This window comes from Ochotona princeps, chromosome 6, assembly GCF_030435755.1.
Source record: "Ochotona princeps isolate mOchPri1 chromosome 6, mOchPri1.hap1, whole genome shotgun sequence".
Lineage (NCBI taxonomy): Eukaryota > Metazoa > Chordata > Mammalia > Lagomorpha > Ochotonidae > Ochotona > Ochotona princeps.
This window is the reverse complement of record NC_080837.1, coordinates 9,267,800-9,286,903: the sequence shown is the minus strand read 5'-3', so window position 1 is coordinate 9,286,903 and position 19,104 is coordinate 9,267,800. Positions and strand designations below refer to the sequence as shown.

The window sequence follows — 19,104 nt, the reverse complement described above, 5'->3', positions numbered from 1 at the left end:
GGCTCACTGGCAGCTCTGTCTGCTGCCTTTGCTGTTCTCTGTCCAGCTGTTTCCACCAGCTTGCATGGGGAGCCCATGCTGCATCGGGGCCCCCTCATCCATCAGTCTACCACAGAGCTCATGAAGGTGCACAGAAGCCTCCTTGTTGAGTTGGGCCCTTGGATCTGGAGATCTTTTCTGATCAGAGGTCTCGTTTACAGGGCTGTGTTCCAGGCACTCTATGAAAAAGAGTCAGCAGCAGGTGGAGAGATAGGCATTGAGCCTAACTCTTAAGCTACAACTTGAGATTCCTGCGTCCCAAACAGGAACGGCTAGGAGGTGAACCAACACCCGTATGCGATGCCTGCGTCACAGATGGTGGCTTTACCTGCCACTGTTGTGCCCAGATTTTGAGATCTCCAGATATCACCAGGACTCTGAAGTCGATCCAAGCGCACAAGGATGGTTTATTCAAGCTTGGCATGTCTGAGCTTGGGTTGTTGGTTGAGAGCAGGCAGCCGGGACCAACACCCCTTACCAGAGTGCAGCCCCAACAGCACACTCACAGAACTTGTATAGGGGCAGTGCACAATAGTTTGAAAAGGGGCAATTCACAATAGCCTGCAAGGTGAGGGGAAATACCACACATTCCCTACCTATCTTGGCTGGACAGCCCATGCCTCCAGCAACAAAGGGAAGCACCCACTTAATTACTTGGAGCCACCTGTGAGATAACCAGACTTAGGTGGGCCTGGAGTCATGAGAATTGGAACCTGTAGGTACTAAAGGTCACATAGGCCATTTGACCTGTTAGCTCAGTTTCTTAGTAGCAATGAGCCATGAACAAATGGTTGAGATTTTGATCCTAAAGTTCCTCACTACAACACAATGCCAGTACCAGATAGTATCACCTTAATCAGATGTGTGCTAAAATGTGAAGGCATATCAAAATGCTCATGGAAAGATGGAATTTCAAGAAGAGTTCATTTTGATACAAATTTTTTTTAAAAGTTCATGGATAGCTTTTATAGTGTTTTCCAGTGACTTTTGGAAGCCTCTTCCTGTTACAGGGTGTGAGCGAGATCACACCAGACATGTCTAAGGTTTTATTAAGGAGTCTTTATTAACCAAGCTTGGTGACAACAGAACATACTAAAATAATAGACCACAAGTCCAATCAAAGCAATATACAGGGACCATGCTCAGGGGATTACCTGTCCTGGATCAGCCAAGAGTGAAGGTGCCAGACTCAAGGAAACACCTGACCAGAAAGAGAGAGAGCCTCACCCCGCTTCACGGGCCTTTTAAAGGGGCTTGTGAGGGGCATGGTTACACAACAATGCAGTACCATCCCCTCTCAGTTGATAGGTGAGTCACAGGTGGGCAGGAGCGAATACCTAAGTGTTGTGAGTTAAGGAGTTAATTGGCGCTCATTTGGATGGGCAGGAACAGGAACTAGGCTTGTAGCTAAAAAGACTAATTGGACTCATCTGCATCCACCATCCGAATTAGGACGTGGGGGCGAAGAGTATACAAGGAGAGGTGAAGGAGCAACCACTGGCTACACTCCATAACACTCCCCCCATATTTGGGGAAAAGTGTCATATAAATACTTACAACTGATATTAAATATATTTTCACATGCATGTGTATAGATATGTGTGCATGTTTACAAAGCAAGTCATTGTTAAGTCCATGTATGTGTAATGGACACTGGAAGAAAGTGCAAATGGGAAAAATAGTGACATTTGTTGCATCTATGGGAAGGATACTTGCCTTTCCAATTTTAATGTAGCTTGAACTTTGAACAAGGTCTAACAACCAAATGAGGTCTCCATGCTATGAATGTGCTTACACAGACGTGGCAGGCCTTGATCCAGGCCAGGAATTCCAGACCCTAGGTACCCTTCTGCCCTGCAAGCTCTTTGCCGACCTGGAGATTCTCTGTTCAAATAAAGGGGGAAGCCGATCTGCTCCTTAATCACCCACAGCCTCTGATAGCCACACACTCCCTGCCAGGCAGCTTGACCCTGGCACCCTCCCTGAGCCCATGGATGCTGCTTGGCTCCCAGCTGCCATCACACTCATGCTTGGGTGGCAACTGCACCACATTCCTATAACACACTTGAACTTGCCTTGCTCAGATGCCTCGATCTGAAGCCTGCTATTGTTTGGGGCTGTTCTTGATCCTTTCACTCAAACCCAGACCAGCAGAGCTAGGGAGTAGGTGGGGTTCTACTGTGATTTCAACAATTTTTTTATATTTATTTGAAAGGCAGAGTTACAAAGTGAGAAGGAGAGATAGTAGAGTAAGTGGTTAGCTTCCCAAATAGCCACAGCAGCCAGGGCTGAACCAGGCCAAAGCCAGGAGCCAGGAGCTATTGCCAGGTCACACTGTGTGGGTGCAGGGGCCCAAACACTTGGACCTTCCTCCGCTGCTTTTCCAGATACATTAGCAGGGAGCTGGATCAGAAGTGGAGCAGCCTGGATTCGAACTGGCATTAGCAGGAGGTGTCTTAACCCACTATGCCACAATGCCAGCTCCAACTATCTTAGTTTTTATGATAACCTCATGTCTTCAACCATGAGAGAGCTGCAATGTCTGTATTTAAACCATTTTCCTTCTCAGGCAGCACATTTATCCCCATGTTATCCTTTATGTTTGATCTTTGTGTTTATTCTAATATATCTATTGTAGCTTGCTCCTCTGAGGCAAGCAAAAGTGATCCTGCATCCCAAGGCTGCTGACCTAGAGCTTCAGCAGAATCAAGAACAGGTGCCTGGGGAGCCAGAGGCTCTGCCAGTGGACCCCGGGAAGCCAGTGCCATGCTCGCCACAACAAGACATTGCAGTATCCGCTTGTTGCTCCTCTGCATTGGGATGGACTAGAGATGGGCTAGAGGACTGGCCTGTGGCCCTTATGATCTGTGTGAGCCTAGGAGTAGCCGGAGATGGAGCCTGGGGATGTGACAGCCGCTTCTTTCATGCAGGATATCCTGGGGAAGGACATTTTGGAATTCTGCCACCCAGAGGACCAGAGCCATCTGCGGGAGAGCTTCCAGCAGGTACTGGGACATAGCCCTGGAGCGTGTGGGTGTGAGCTGCTAAGGCCTTAGTCAGGGCCCTGCCTGCAAAGAGCTCAGAGTCTAATGGGGGAGGCAGACATATGGGGAAACCCTGCCTGTGCAGTGCTTCTGAAGGAATATGACACTTGACCAGAGACCAGAGAGGCAAACTGTGCATGGAGGAACACAGTATGCTCCAGGGAATGGGACTGGCAGGGTGGGCAAAGGGGAGAAGGGAGAACATTCCAGACTGGTGCAGCCATGCTGGGGAAGTATGCTCCCTTTCCAGTCCTATAAGGGCAGTTGAGGACTCCTGTGAGGATTGTTCAGAGCATCCATCATGGGAGCCCAGCCCAAGACACTGATGTGGAGAGAAAAGGCCAGTCCCAGGCGGCATCAGAATTGGAAGAAGAGACATACCTGGAAACAGGCCAGGAGCCCTGGGACTTTAGCAAAGGGAATGGGGTTGGAGTGAGAGCTGCTTTAGGGAAGGACGGTGCGAAAGAGGGGCTTGGAAGAGCTGGAACATTCATGTTCCCAGAGCCGCATCCAGAGCCCCTGCTGTGTGCTAGGAGTGGTGGGAAATCACTTTATACACTCTGGCTTCTTGAGTTTTCACACTAGTCAGAGAGGGGAGACACTGTCATCCCAGAGCCAAGGGAGCAGCTTGGACTCCAGGTGAGGCCGACACCTCCCACGCCTGTCACATACAGGGGGGATGGAGAGAGAGAGAGAGAGAGAGAGAGAGAGAACATAGGAGGGAGAAGGGGCACATTTGTTCTGTTCACAGGATCTGATATTTCACGGAGCCCTAGGCAGCATCATGAAAGAAAGGGACTTTTCCCAAGACAGGAAGAGTCTATCAGACCATGGGGAGGGGAAGTGCCTGACCATCTTTATCCGAATATTTTTTAAAAGTTTCCCATCATCTTCACTAAACTCCAGTCTCCAGGAAGGAGGTACCTTGTGGTTAACATCCCCACATCCCAACATACCTGGATCCGATCCTTGGCTCTGGCTCCCAACCCTGGCTTCTCATCAGTCAATGCAGACTCTGGGAGCAGTGGGTGATAGCTCATGTGGCTGAGTCCCTGCTGTCCAGCAAGGGAGGCCTGGTCTGAGTTGCTGACTCCCAGCCTTGGCCCCGCTCAGAACTGGCCGTTGCAGGCATCTGGGGTGTGGGGTAGAAGAGAGTGGGCTCTAATTGCCTGTGTGTCATTCTCTCTCTCTTCCTCTAAAATAAGAAGAAAAATAAGCAAAACCCAAGCTTCCTACAGGCCAGCTTACATCTGCCTCGAGAGTAGGACTTGGAGGAGCGGGGGACAGGGGGGCAGATCCCAGAGCAATCCCAGTCACCAGTGGAAGCATGTGTGTGCTGAAGGTGTGGGGAGTGTGATGACCTTCACGTAGTGCAATGCCATCATAGTTGGGTCGTTTGGCTGTGGCTTGTCTGGGCCAGTGGAAAGTTAGTTCTATCAGTGTGAGGTTTTTTTTGCCCACTCAATATCCAGCCAGGCCTGTTCTCATTCACTGATTTCTGTAATTAGCAACCCCACACAGTAAGGGCTGTTCATTTGCACTCCTGCGTAGCACCCCAGAGATTCAGAGACCTGCCCCTGGTCACACAGAGAGGCAGGCACAGAGCCATGACTGGAGGCAGGCCCACATCCCTCTGAAAGGTCCACTCACAATGCCACACCCCAAATACCCAGGCCTCTCCATTGAGCGGCACATCTGAGATCTGAAACTGCTGATGCTGTTGGAACCCAGTTGGTTTTGAAAAGGAAACACAGTTTCATGTGTGATCCCAGCTGGGGCTCCAACATCAGGAACTCTGGCCCCAGGATACAGCAGCGCCCTGGAGACAACAGCTCCTATCCCCAGTCCAGCTTGTAGCTCAGTGGGCAGCAGCCATGCAGCCACAGCAAGACTTGGAGCGCTCCCAGTCTGGACCCCATGCTGTGTTCCTTGGGTTCTGGCCACCGGCAGCTGCTGTGGGGAACAAATGTTGATAAAGGGAAGTGGTTCACCCTTGAAAAAGCACAGAAGGCGCTGTGTCAGCCCAGGGTCAGCTGGATGGAAGCACCGCATCTGGGAGGCAGGCATGGATGCCTTCAGGGGAGGCTGTTGTGAGGAGCAGAGTTCAGTGTGGTGTCAAGGAGCTGGCCCAGGCACGGGAAACCTGTGCCTGCTCATGGACTTCTACCGAGAAGTCAGGAGAGAGAGCTGGACCCACTAGAGTGTGAATCAGGCTCCTGTCCGAGCCCTCTCCTCGGTGTCAGACACCACATGGCAACAATGCTGGTGGTAGTAGTGATGCTGCTGATGGTGGTGATGGTGATGTTGGATGTTGGTGGTGATGATGACTATGATGGGCAGGGGGTGGAGGTGGTGGTGATGATGGCAACCATAGTGATGATAATAGTGATATTGGTGATGATGGTGGTGATGGTGATGTTGGATATTGCTGATAACAGTGATGGTGATGGCTATGATGGTGGTGATGATGGTAACAATAGTGGTGATGTTGATGGTGATAATGGTGATAGTGATGATGGCGATGACCATGATGTTGATGATGGTGGTAGTGTTGATAGTGGTGATGGTGGGTGATGGAACTGTTTTCATAAAGAGCTGCACTGCGCTGGGCTTTACACTTGTTCTTTGCCAACTCATGTGTCAGCATCACATCTGAATTAAGTGCATCGCCAGCCTGGACTCGGTCACCTGCACTGCTTTTCACATGCATAATCAAGTTGTCCAGGGAGGGCAAGGTTCCCAGCCTCCTGTTCAGGTTGCACCTGCTGCCAGGAGGGTCCTCCCAGCATATCCTTAGGGTTAGGGTTAGGGTTAGGCCTGCCCACTCCAGGGATGCCCATTCCATGGATCCTCCATGGTCATCCCAAACACCATCTCCCTCCAGGAGCCCTTCTTAGGTCCTGACGACAGCCTGGCTTTCCTTACTCTCCTAGCAGCCCCGTGGCATATGAAATTGTATGTTTGAGATGGTATTGAGTGTGTAGTCTCTGGTTCACATCTCTCTGCCCATCTCTTCTGCCTCAGCTGGATGAAATGCTGCTTTTTTGGGGACTGAGAATCTACCTTGGCAGCAGTGATGAGGGCGAACAGGTGGAGCTGGGATCCAGGCCTTCCTCGGCAGCTGCTCAGTCACCAGGCATGGAGGGTGGAGTATTCAGCTCCCTTGAGCTCACTTCCAAGACGCTTGCTGTCAGCTGGACCACAGGGATCCCCTCTCTGCCATCAACAGCTCCTGGGGCTGAGCGTGCATACAGGAAGTGCCTTCTGTGTCGCATGGAGCTGGCAGCTGTCTCACTGCCTATGGTATCCCAGTAGCTAGAAGAAACATACAGGGCACCTTCCATGTGCCTCTTCAGCATCCAGAAGATGTTGGGACTCAGAAGGGGGATGGTAGCTGCCTATCATTCTGTATTCAGTGCAGATCCAGGGGCTTGCCCTGTGGGAGACCCTAAGCATGCTGGCTTGAGGGACACGTGGCGAGGTTCCTGCTGGGGCTGCAGGTGCACTGTCAGGTAGCATCCCTGGAGTGGGCAGACCTAACCCTAACCCTAACCCTAACCCTCAGACCCCACCCCTCAGCTCCGCCTCCCCTGGTGTGGGATCAGCAAAGGTGTCCTCATCTTCTTCAGCTTGCAGTTTGGTTTCCATACCACTCAGGGAGTACAAACCGGGGACTGGGCTCAGGCTGGGCTGCTCTCAACGGGCTTCCCACCGGAGTTAAGTCGTCCTGGCTGCATCACGGAGGCTAGGGGACAAGCAGCCACACCGGGTCAGTTTGGGAAGTGTGCTCTGGGTGCTTGCACCAGGCTGAACACCACACTGGGGCACAGGGAGGCACAGGTGACAAGGCTGTCCCCATTCCATGTTGCACTCACTCCACAAGGGTTGACTGATGACATCCAATAGGGATAGGAAAGGATAGTGAATGAGGCCTGTCATGAGCCCTGGGCCTCGCCCCCAGTTCCTACCCGTGAGCCTTCAGGCACATAAGCCTGGCCAAGTTACACCAACCTCAACTGTCCAGAAAGCCGCAGTCTGCACATGCCTGTGGGCAGGAGACTCCCTTCTCACCTGGTCTTGTCCTGGAGCTGCAGTCCCACGTTCATCCTGTGTTTCACACCCAACCCCAATTCCTCCTTCTTCCATTTGTGCTCTCACCACAGTCCCTCCCCTGGAGCGCTCTGTTCCACACACCCGTGTGTGTCTTTGTGCTGACGTGTCTGTCTGTGCGTCTAACCACTAGGGAGAGAGCATGAAGGTTGAACAGGTACTCCATGGGCTTCTGACGAGTATATGATAGGAGAGGCTGGGTCCCTGCAGTTGACTGATCTTGAGCAAAAGGCATCTCCTCATTGTCATCGGTTGGCTCCCAGAGCTCATCCTGCAGGCACGGGGGAGCCAGCAGAGAGCCTGGCAGGCTCTGCCTTTCAAAGTTCTTGGGAATCTTTCTGCAGACTGCAAGTCGTGGTACGGGTGGACTTGGTGTGTGGTTAGGACGCTGCTTAGGAAACCCACATTCCATGTAGGATTAAGTTCAAGTCCTGACTGCTTCCCATCCAGCTTCCTGCTAATGTACACCCTGGGAGGTAGCAGGTGATGGCTCAAGTACTTGGTTTCTGGCCACCCAAGGGGGAGAACCAAATGGAGTTCCTGTCTCCTGACTTTAGTCTGGCCCAGTCCCAACTGTTGCAGTTATTTGAGGAGTGAAGCAGATCTTTCCATGTCCCTCCCTGTCTTCATCTCTCTGCCTTTGGATAAAGTGAAAAACCAATAACAAGTAGCAAAAGTAGCAAAGAACACATACAAATAACGAACAAATAAAGAATATATAGAAAAATTTATCTTTTGTTCCTCGAAGATTTTATTGTTATTTGAAAGGCAGAGATACATAGAGAGAGGGAGAAAGGGAGAGATCTTCCATCCACTGGTTCACTCCCCAAATGGCTGTAATGGCTGAAGCTGAGCTGATCTGAAGCCAGGAACCAGGAGTTTTTCTGGGTCTCCCACATTGGTGCAGGAACCTAAGCGCTTGGACCATCCTCCACTGCTTTCCCAGACATACTAGCAGGAGTTGGACCAGAAGTGAGCAGCTGGGTCTTGAACTGGTACCCTTCTGGGATGCCAGTATCACAGGCAGTGGTTCATCTGCCATACCAGAGGCTGAACTCAGTTTTTCCTTCTACTACATCTCTTCCCCAGGAGGAGAGAGATTCTGTTTCAGCGTGTTAAACAGAAGTTAAGAAGCTTTTATGGGAGGATTTATGAAGACACAGATGCAGCCACACACCTGAGCCAGATGTAACCTCTGGGAGTGCTAGCACCAAACAAGACCAAAAAACACTCAGGTTTCTGCAGCTTTCGTAAGCTGATCGATTGAAACTGAACAAAATGTCCCGAGTCAGAAAAGACATTGACTGCTGTGATATCGCACATAACAGTGCAGAACGACCCAAAGGCAGGGCCCTGTTCCAAAGGGGATGTGGGCTGGGGGGCTCCCTGTGAGCCAGGGGGGCTCCCCAGAGCGTGACTACACGATCTTCAGCCACAAGGCTCCTATTCTGAGGCCGTCCTGCCCTGCCTGGTGCCTGTCCCTCCCCTGTTTGGCACCATGCTTCCCACTCTCCTCCCCTCCCACCCCCTACTCCCACCCCCTGCTGACTTCCTTCTGCAAATATTTTCTCAGGTGGTAAAGTTGAAGGGTCAAGTGCTGTCCGTCATGTATCGATTCCGCACCAAGAACCGTGAGTGGATGCTCATCCGCACCAGCAGCTTCACCTTCCAGAACCCCTACTCGGACGAGATCGAGTACATCATCTGCACCAACACCAATGTCAAGTACGCAGCCACCCTTGGTGCTCTCACTCTGGGGCTCCCTGCTGCGTCTTGCTCACTTCCCCTCCGGCTTTGTTAGAATCCAGAGGACGGAGCCAGGATCCTGTGGCATACCTGGGCCCTCTCTCCCTGCCTGCTACAGCAGGTGCTTCGGGCCTGGCTCCATACTCCTGCCATCCCGGGATGAGAGGGAGTGGGGTTGAGCTCTGGGGTGTAGGACAGGTACCTTGGGGACACCACTGACTAGGCTCCAAAGCTTCCTGCCTGCCTGGGGCCTGGAGATCCCCAGCTTTGTATCCCATGGCCGTGAGCAGACAAACCTCAGCTCCCACCATGGTCTTCACCTCTCAGCCTTGTTGCTCATCTGTGAAATGGGACCGTGAGGATGACTGCCCCACAAGGTGACTGTAGTGACTGAATGTGATTGAGTGCCCGCTGTGGGCCTGACACTGGGTCTAGCTCGCTTGCTGTTAGTGTGAGCTTGGGCAGGTCTCTCCTCTGTCTGGAGAGCTGATGTAGGAGCTGTGGGTTTTATGGTGATGTGACAATGGTAGCACATCTGGAGGCAGCTGCTTTGGGTTAGGAATGTTGATCTTTTTTCCCAGGTTATAGCAATGCAGCATGATCATCACAGTGCATGCACTGGTCAGTCAGTTACAGGGTGGGTACTCAGTGCTTGGTGATGAGACAACCTGGGCGTCCAGTGGTTTTGTGCCCCACTGCAGGCTAATGGCCATGTTCCACGTGCTTTTACAGTGGGCTGGGCTGAGCCTTGGTGTTGGATGGATTCACCATATGTTCTACTTCGGATTTCTCCAGCGTGTGTGAGTTTGTGGGGACATAGACTTGTGGTAAATCAAACAGAATCTATACCAGGACAAAAGAATAACACAGAGACCCCCAGACCGAGCTCTCAGATGCCACGCTCAGGGTTGGAGAGGGCTGTGGGCGTGAGTGCAAGTGGGACTGATGACCCTTTGAAAAGCATCTTGGGGGTTGATGGCACCACTGCCCCCTGCTTTCCCAGGTGTAACATGCAGGCACGTAAGTGTCTTCACCCTGCCACCTGCTCTTCTCAGTAGCCTCCCCAGGTGCTGGGGTCGCCCCGCCTCCTGGTACCGCTCGGCTCTCCCGTGGTACTGCCGTGTCTCTGAGCCTTAGGGCTGGAGCTCCCACAAGATGGCCTCTTCCCAGGGCAGTGCCACCCATGTATGCCCAGCCTTGGTCCTACTGCTGTGCCTCAGAGCACAGGGCTTGGCTTGAGCAGGTGGGTTTCCAGCCTAGCTCTCACCTGAGCGGGACATCTGCATTTCCTGGTCTGTGAGATGGGGCAGGTCACAGAAGCTGCTTCCCACACTCAACTGAGTCCTTTACAGACTGCGTGGAGCTCTGGGCCCAACAGCCTGTGGGCTGGCACTAGGCGTGGGGTCTCAGCAGTGACCCTGCCCCCCTCTTGCTGCTTGCTGAGCCAGCACTCCCAGGCCGTTCTACCTCTTGCCTCAACCCCCACCACCATGCATGGCCCTGCCTGCCGCTTCTGACCCTGGCCATGTGACATTGTCTTCCAGTAGTCCCGGGGGCCAGGGCCTACTGGCGAGCCTCCCTCTGTTCCTGACCGCATCCTTTTCAGCTTCCTCCTCCTCTCTGTCTGCCTCCCAGCAGGAGTGAGGCCTCCTCCTCCTCCTCCTTCCAGAGCCAAACCATCTACTTCCTGATCGTCTTCGTCTCCCACATCCTCTGGGCCAGTACCTCCCCCATGGGAGCCTTCAGGCAGGGATGCAGCTTCCTGGATTAGGAGAAGCCTTGGCAATCCAGAACTTTCTCTGCCGCCTGGCACTGCCAGCTGTGCCCAAAAGAACCTTTTCCTTTACTGCCTGGGGCTCGGACCCCAGCACTGCTGACACCACTGTCCCAGCAGCCAGCAGTGATCTACATAGCAGAGCCCGTTCAACCTCACTGACCATCTCCTGTTCCCTGATTTCTTTCTCTTGAGCTCACTCAATACTCTGATTCTTCCTCTACCTCCTTCCCAGCCCCTTCCTGGTTGTCAGTGTCGCCGGAGCAGTAGAACCAGCTGGAAATCCAGATTCGCAAAATGATGACGTTGTTTTTGTCCCGTGAGTGAGTCTTCTCTATGATCGACAGGTTTGATCAGATCAGGAGGTTTGCATTTTCCCACTTCCGTGAGCTACCCTCACAGAGAGGAGCAAGGCTGTCCCTCATGACAGGTACATGTCCAGCCCAGGCCTTGAAGAGAAATGGGGGGGCTTGAGCAACAGGAGTGAGAATCACACGAATGAAGCACGGGGTCCCACGGCTGCTTCCTTGTTCAATTGTTAGGAGGGCATGGAGGATATTAGTACTGGCCTCTTTCGGGAGCTTTTAGAATGGGGGTGACAGCAGGTGACTGCTGACCTGATGGAGCCAGAGTGCAGAGAGGGCCCTGGAGCGAGGCAAGGGGGAAGACGCTAACCGAGATGCACTTAGCAACTGCGTGAGCCGTAATTCTATCCCAGACTCACGGCTCACACTTGTCACACCCTGCTCCAGCCCTTTCAGGCCACCTGCCCCACACATGCTTCACCGACACAGTCATGGGCACTGTTCTAGAACCTTCTTTCTTGGATGCTAATCACTTGGCTTTGGATAAGAGTTGCCTCTTCCCATCCTGTCCCTTTCTCTTCCGTTGATCCTTCTCTGCCACCACTTCCTGCTTTTCCAGACTTGTGTCCATTTTCCAGCCGTCCCGGGAGGCCGGGATTCCTGCCACCTGCCAATGAGGCTGTCTGTTCCCCAAGGCTTTTACAGTGTTATCATGAGCAGCCTGCACCTGCCTGTCATTGATACAGCTTCCTCCGCAACATGTCGGGGCCATCCATCTGCTCTGCAGTGACAAGCAGGGGCCCAAGCTGGGAGCCCAGGAGAGGTTTCCAGACTTGGGTCAGAGCTTGGGCTTTGGAGACTTTCAGGTTGCCCATCATTTCTCATTCACTTCTGTTGTTGAGCAAGCGCTCAAGCTGCGTGCTGCTGCCGTTACTACACTCAGGGCAGCAGGGATCCACTGTGAAAGGACACAGCAGGGCAAGGCCAAGATGCTTCAGCACAGTTCCTGCCATCAAGGAAGAGCTCAGGTTCCCTCAAAGCTGAGGCTAAGCGTGGGGTCCGTTGGGACAGGTGACATGCGGCAGGGACACATAGAAGGTGAGGGCTTCTAGAAGCATTGCAGGAAAGCCTGGAAACCAAACGAGACCAACCACAGCTGAGGTTTTACTTTCTGTTCCCAAAAGGAAGGTGGCATTGACACAGCCGACCCATCCTGCACAGAGCATGCACCTGTGAGCTTTCTTAGGATGCCGGTTTGCTGGGGTCGCATGGGTCAAGATGTCCCCTCCTCACACAGGTCCCACCAGCAGCCAGACCCTGTGCCTTTCTGAACAGAGTCCTGTGGCTGGAAACGGGGGCTTGAAGAGCTTGCTGTGAACAGTAGAGGGCAGTGACATCCGTGTCTGCACACAGACCAGCTGGCTTCTGAGCTGGGCAAGACGGAATCTGCCAGCAGCAGGCAGGCTTGCTACAGAAAGATCCTTAAGTGCTGTGTTCAGCGGGGAGGAGAATTTTGCAAGTTCAGTTGCACGCAGTGCAGAGCACATCCAAAAGAAACTTCCTGTAGGCGCTGAGTGTTTAATGTTTAGTGTTTGTGAGAAGCTGCTGCAAGCGTGGCCTCTGTCTCACCCTGGTTTTTTGGTTTTTTGTTTTTTTTTTAATCTGTAGTCCAGGAAAACATCAGCTGGTTTAACACATGAATCGCTTGTATTTTTTTTTTAATTTATATGTATTTACTTGAAAACCAGAGAGGCAGAAAAGGAATGCTCCTGCCCACTAGTTCATTTCCCCCATTGGCAGGACAACAGCCAGGGCTGGTCAGACGCTGAAGCCAAGAACCAGCATCCAGGAACCCAATTGCTCGAGCCATCACAGCTGCCTCCCAGGGGTCAGCATTAACAGGAAGCCAAAGCCAGGAATGGAGCCAGGTACCAAGCCTAGCCACTCCAGGGTGGGCCACAGGCATCTTAACCAGGCCGAGATGCCCCGCCAGGGTCTCTGTATTTAGGTGGTCAGCTCCTCCGTCCAAGACAAAGTTGTGCTTGAGTCTGTCCCAGGCTTTCATATATGCTCTGCCTCGCTACTGTGCTGCTTCATTTCTAACATCTCTTCCAAGGAGGGAGCCTAGGCTGCCAGTTTACACTTGCTGGGGCTGAGCCCTTTCTCGACTTGAGGTGCTAGTGTGTGTGTGTGTGTATGTGTGCGTGTGCATGCATACACACTCTTGTTCTTAAACCCTGCCCTGCCCACAGTCACATCAAAGCTCTCTGTCAGTCACGTGAAGAGTGCTGGTTGACAGTGGTGACTTAGCTGGTTTAAGGAGGCAGAGAGGCAGGGGAGGAGGGGTGTGTACAGAAGAAACTGGGAGTGTGTATTCCTGGAATCAGGAGGGGCTGGGACACCTGTCACCTGGTGTTCTGTCTGCCGTTTTTCTGCAATGGACAGCCAGAGCCATACAGGCTCCTCTTCTGTCCTCAGCCATGCCTAGTCAACTCACCTGCCTTCTGCTGGGTCAAACAGAGACCTTCTGAAACATATTACCCCCCGGACCCCAACCATGTCAATCTCAAGCTCTTTACTAGGCATTTGGAGCCCTTGGCAATAGGCACGCAGGTGGCATGCTGGGAACTCATGGAGCCCCGGGAAGTGCCCATCACCAAGTCCCAAACCCACCTTTGCTCTGGTAACTAGCTCCTTGGTAACTCATGGGTGTGTCTCAGTTGCCACCTTCCTGATGGAGTCTTGCTTGTTTTCTTGGGCTGAGTGAGGATCTTTGAGTGTCCAGGCTCTTGGACTACACATGCCCAGTGCCCTGCACCACCTTATTGCGCTGGGTTCCAGTCAACAGCCATCCCGCCTGGCTGATGGAGTTCAGCAGCGGGCTGCGTTGGGAGCCAGCCTGCCTCGGAGGGCTCCTGAGCACCGTGCCTGCTGCCCGTCTGGAATGTGTGAACACTCCCAGGTTTATTTTTACTTGGCTGCCGCATAATGTCTGGGGAGCCCCCTGAGGCCCCTTCTCTGGATGGGGTGGCCTGCAGGTCAGCCCTGCTCCTTCCATAATGCTTCAGCTGCAGAGTAGAAACCCTCCTGGCTGCGAGATGGGGGGTGCTAATGTCTGGACTGTGGAGCCAGCGAAGCCAGCACCCTGAGGATCCGAGAGATGTGCCTGAGACCTTCCATCTGTCCACCCCAGAGTAGAAGGAGCCTTCTGTGGGCCAAAGGAGCATGGAGCAAGTCCAGCCTGATGCCATGGCCCTGGTCATCCCTTCTTGTAAAAGGAAATTCCTTCTTGGGGGCAGGGCCACCTGGGAACACAAAACCTAGTATCTCAAGGTGCTGTGTTGCTAAGCCCAAGTCTGTTGAGTGGGAGACATAATAGAAGAGCAGTTGTTGCTGCCACCATGTTGGCCCAGGACAAAGGAAAGATGTGATGTTGACAGCCGGACAGCTGCGCGTGTGAATTCTGTGTGTGCTACTGCCAAGTCGTGCTCTGAGACACAGTCTGTGTCTGTAATGAGTGAATACTCCTGTCATGTGAGAACGCTGGCACAGGGCCACTGTCAGGGCCTACACTGGGAGTTTGGAGGCCCAATAAACAAAAAGAATGGTGTCCCCAAATCGCAATGAAAATATAGCAAAGCCACATTGTAAGACGGGAACAGGAAAATGCAGTCGTCATTGTACTTTGGGTGACTATCCTGGGGTTTGGGGAAATATTTGGAAATATCTATTTCTTTTGAAAATTTTTTTGGGAGTTGGGGCAGTTTTCTCGCACATTGAGCTGTGCCACCATGTGCAATGCTGACATCACATACCAGAGCAGTGGTTTGAGTTCCAGTTGCTCAATATTTGATCCAGTTCCCTGCTAATGAGCTTAGGAAGGCAGCACAAGATGGTCCAAGTGGTTGGGCCCTTGGCCACCTACATGTGAGATTTGGGTGGAACTCCTTGCTCCTAGTTTTAGTTTTGACCTGACCCAGCCCAGAATGTCTCGGCCATTTGGGGATTGAACCAGCAGATGGAAGACCTCTCTGTTTCTCTCTGTCTCTTTCTCTCTCCCTCTTTCTCTCTCTCCCCCTTTTTCTCTCTGTCACACCACCTTTCAAATAAATAAAAGCTATCTTAAAAATTTTAAAACTTATTTTTAACTTTGTTTAGTTGTTATTTGACAGGCAGAGAGACAGCAAGTGAGAGAGGAAGAGATAGACACTGATAGAGAGAGCTCCCATCTGCTGGTTCACGCCCCCAGATGTCCACAACGACCGGGATCAAGCCAAGAACTCAATCTGAGACTCCCATGTGGGTGGCAAGAACCCAAGTAACGTGAGCCATTGGCACGCTGGGGATGCCACCTCACAGGGCAGCAGGGAGTCTTCAGTGGTTAAGGTCTGGGCATTCCTTATCCCCGAGAGATGGAGATAAGGCAGGTCAGGTGGTCTCATCTAGGCAGCCTTGCTTCTAGCCTATCCCGCAGTCAGGGGTGAAGCCATGAACCTGTTCAAAGGGATCCGTAGGCATGGAAACCTGCCAGGAAAGCCCATACTCTGTTCATTAATGCCAATGCTAGAGAAGTTGCTTTGTTTTCTGTATTTCAAACTTGGTTTATCCATCCCCATGGGACTCAGGGCTGGTGGCCACAGTCATGGGTGTACACTATTCAGTGATGACCCTGAACTTCTCCATGTGCCTGGAGAATCAGGAGGTTAGCACCAGATGACTTCAGATTACCCATGGAAATGGAAGTAGAAGATAAGTTTATCTTTGATGCCAAAAATTATTGAAATGCATGTATATAAAAAGTTTTTTTTTTATTTCATGAAAAAAATGCATATTATGGAAAAGCTGCATGGATTCCAGAGAGTTCTTTTGGGGGGTAAAGAACACCAAGATAAACAATTTCCCTTTCTAAAAATGCTCTAAAGGTTTTCTTTGTTTTTTGAGAGGTGGAGAGACCGCAAGATAGATAAAGAGAAAAAGGACAGAGTGCTCCTATCTGCCCATTCTGTCCCCACAAATGCTTGCAACTGTTGGGGTTTGGCCAGGGTGGGGAACTCAATCCAGGTCTCCCAGGTGGGTGACAGGAACCCAGCTATATGAGCCATCACCACTGCCACCCATTATCTGCGTTACCTAGAAGCTGAGTCAGGAACCGGATCTGTGTGCCAAACCCACCTGAGAGGGGATGTAGGTGTTTTAATCGTCGAACCAGATGCTATTTCTCCACAGACATTTTGAAGCACTATTATATTTACAGAGTTCCCCCACCCTGCCCACCATGGTGGTCAGCTTTGCCCAGATGGTTTCATTTTCTGCCAGGGAGTCATCCCTTAGTCTGTCTGCCAGCCCCAAGAGGAGCACCTCGGAGCAGGTGCGGGTGTCCAGGTGTCCTCAAGTACATCTCCCCATGGGCTGTACGGGAAGGTTGGTCCTCTGTGCAGTCATACTCATGGCTTTCACTGGCAACTGCTAGGGTCATGCTCTAATGGAATCAGAACCTTGATCTGGCAACGCTAATAAGCAAGTGGTGGATGTATCTCCCTCATTTGCTTATTATACATAAAACCATTTTACTTTATATACATGCATTTCTTTATCACATAGGTATATACAATATCATGTTATAAGCATGCTAGTATATATTTATCATTTATGGATTTATTCTTGCCAGAATTGTTGCTGCATGCCTTCATAGGTAGAATTGTTAGTAATTGGATTGCGCAGTAAGCTCATAATTTTTATGCCTGTGGCATATTGGCATTTAGAATTGAAGTACACCTGCCATTCTGTCCATTTGTGGGTTTTTTTTTTACCAGATTTATTTATTTTTATTGGAAATGCAGATTTACAGAGAGGAGGTCTTTCATCCACTGGTTCAATCCCCCAGATGTTCACAATGACTAGATCTAAGGTAATCCAAAGCTGGGACCAGGAGCTTCCTCCAGGTCTGTAATGTGGATGCAGAGTCCCAAAGACTTGGGCCATGCGCTGCTGCTTCCCCAGGCCATAAGCAGATATCCAGATGGGAAGTGGGGCATGCAGGGCATGCTAGTGCCCATATGAGATGTTGGTGCTACAGGGTGGAGGATTCGCATGCTGTGCCACTGTGCCAGCCCCATTCTGTTCATTTGTGAGCTCTGAGTTGCTGGGTTTGCCATCCATTGAAAGTCATCCAGTGTGCATAGCATAAGACTCAAAGCAGAGGGCATGACACAATGGCCTGATGGTTAAATCCTCACCTTGGCATCTTCCAGGATCCCAAATAGGCACCAGTTCATGTCCGAGATGCTCCGCTTCACATTCAGCTCCCTGTTTGTGTCTAAAAAAGTAGCAGAGGATGGCCCAAAGCCTTGGACCCTGCACCCACATGGGAGACCCAAAAGAAGCTCCTGGCTCCTGGATTCAGATCAGCTCAGCTCCAGCTGTGTGGCCACTTATGGAGTGAACCAGTGGATGGAAGATCTTTCTCTCTGTCTCTCCTTCTTTCTGTATATATGCCTTTCCCATAAAAATTTTTTAATTAACTTTGCCTCCTTATAAAAAAAAATGCAAAGCAGATATTCCCTTTAATAAGCTGGTTTAGGTTTACTTATTTGAGAGACAGAGGGAGAGAGAAAAATCTGGTTTACTCCTCAGCTGGCTACAACAGCCAGGGCTGGGCCGAAGTCAGAAGCCTGGAACTTCTACTGTGTCTCCCACATGGGTGAAAGGAACCCAAGTATTTGAACCATCTTCTGTGCTTTCTTGCACACCAACAGGGCTCTAGCTAGGAAGTGGAGCAGATAGGCTCCAACTGATCCCATATGGGATGCTGGGGCTGTAAATGGTGGCTTGACTGGCTGCACTTCAAACATGACCCCTAATGAGCCATTTTGTCCCCAAAAAGGAGCAGTAGGCTGGTGGAGGGGACACAATCTTATGTCAGTCCCTGGGTCTACTTGGTCATTGCCACAATCTCCCATTCTCCTTGGCCTTTAGTTTCTTAATTTCAATATGTGGGTAAATGGGCCACTGTGCCAGAATGAGATGATGCAGACACCTGCTGGTGGACAGGTAAGCAGGAGCCAAGGCCAGTTACTAGTTTGGCAGTAAGTCCAACTGTGTTTCTGGAGTTTGCCTGACACTTTTTTTTTTTTTTTGGTGTTATCTCTTTTTGCCTGCATGAAATGGAGTCACACAACATGGCTTCTTTCTTTTTTTTTTTTTTAAAGATTTATTTTATTTTTATTGGAAAGGTGGATATACAGAGAAGAGGAGAAAAAGAGAGGAAGATCTTCCGTCCGATGGTTCACTCCCCAAACGGCCGCAACGGCTGGAGCTGAGCCAATCCAAAGTCAGCAGCCAGGAGCCCTTTCAGGTCTCCCACACGGGTGCAGCGTCCCATGGCTTTGGGCCATCCTCGACTGCTTTCCCAGGCCACAAGCAGGGAGCTGGATGGGAAGTGGAGCTGCCGGGATTAGAACCGGCGTCCATATGGGATCCCAGTGCGTTCAAGGCAAGGACCTTAACCACTAGGCTATCATGCTGGGCCCAGCATGGTTTATTTCTTACACAGCTCAGTGTGGCAGCTAAACTTGAAACACAGAGCTTGGAGGCTGCATGTGGGGCATTAATGATGAAATGAAGCAACTGAAAATTAAATGGACAACAATCCAAAGATGGCCTCTGGGCATCACAGTTGTGCCTTGGAAGAACTGGAAACTTCTGGGCTCAGCATTTCCTCCGCCACCTCTTCTGGGCCTCATGCCTCTTTGTTGACTTCCTGTACTTCCTATTCCACAGGCAGCTCCAGCAGCAGCAGGCAGAGCTGGAAGTACATCAGAGAGATGGGCTGTCATCCTATGACTTGTCACAGGTGAATTTCTAGAAAATTCTTTTCTGAGCTGGAACTGCCTTCAACCCAGGGGACTGGGCACTCCATCTGGCTCCCCAACTTGAGCCCGGCAGCCTAAAGGGTAATGCCCAATCACAAACACGCACAGAGCACATATCCCATGCGCCCCTTTCTATAGCTGCATCCCCGTGTTCCACCTCCCCTCCTTCTCCCATCTCCTTCTATCCCCGTCCCTTCTCCCTTTTCTGTCTTCAC

General features: G+C 51.3%; 1 protein-coding gene across 4 annotated transcripts in view; it reads left to right on the top strand.

Moving 5' to 3' along the window:
• ARNT2 (aryl hydrocarbon receptor nuclear translocator 2) overlaps positions 1-19,104 on the top strand; it is a 160,225-nt gene that overhangs the window by 128,939 nt on the left and 12,182 nt on the right. For all 4 annotated transcript variants that reach the window (XM_058665317.1, XM_058665316.1, XM_058665319.1 and 1 more), the window contains exons 11-13: positions 2,970-3,044; positions 8,767-8,918; positions 18,798-18,870. In XM_058665317.1, the coding sequence (XP_058521300.1) occupies positions 2,970-3,044; positions 8,767-8,918; positions 18,798-18,870 (300 nt within the window). The remainder of the gene's footprint in view (positions 1-2,969; positions 3,045-8,766; positions 8,919-18,797; positions 18,871-19,104) is intronic.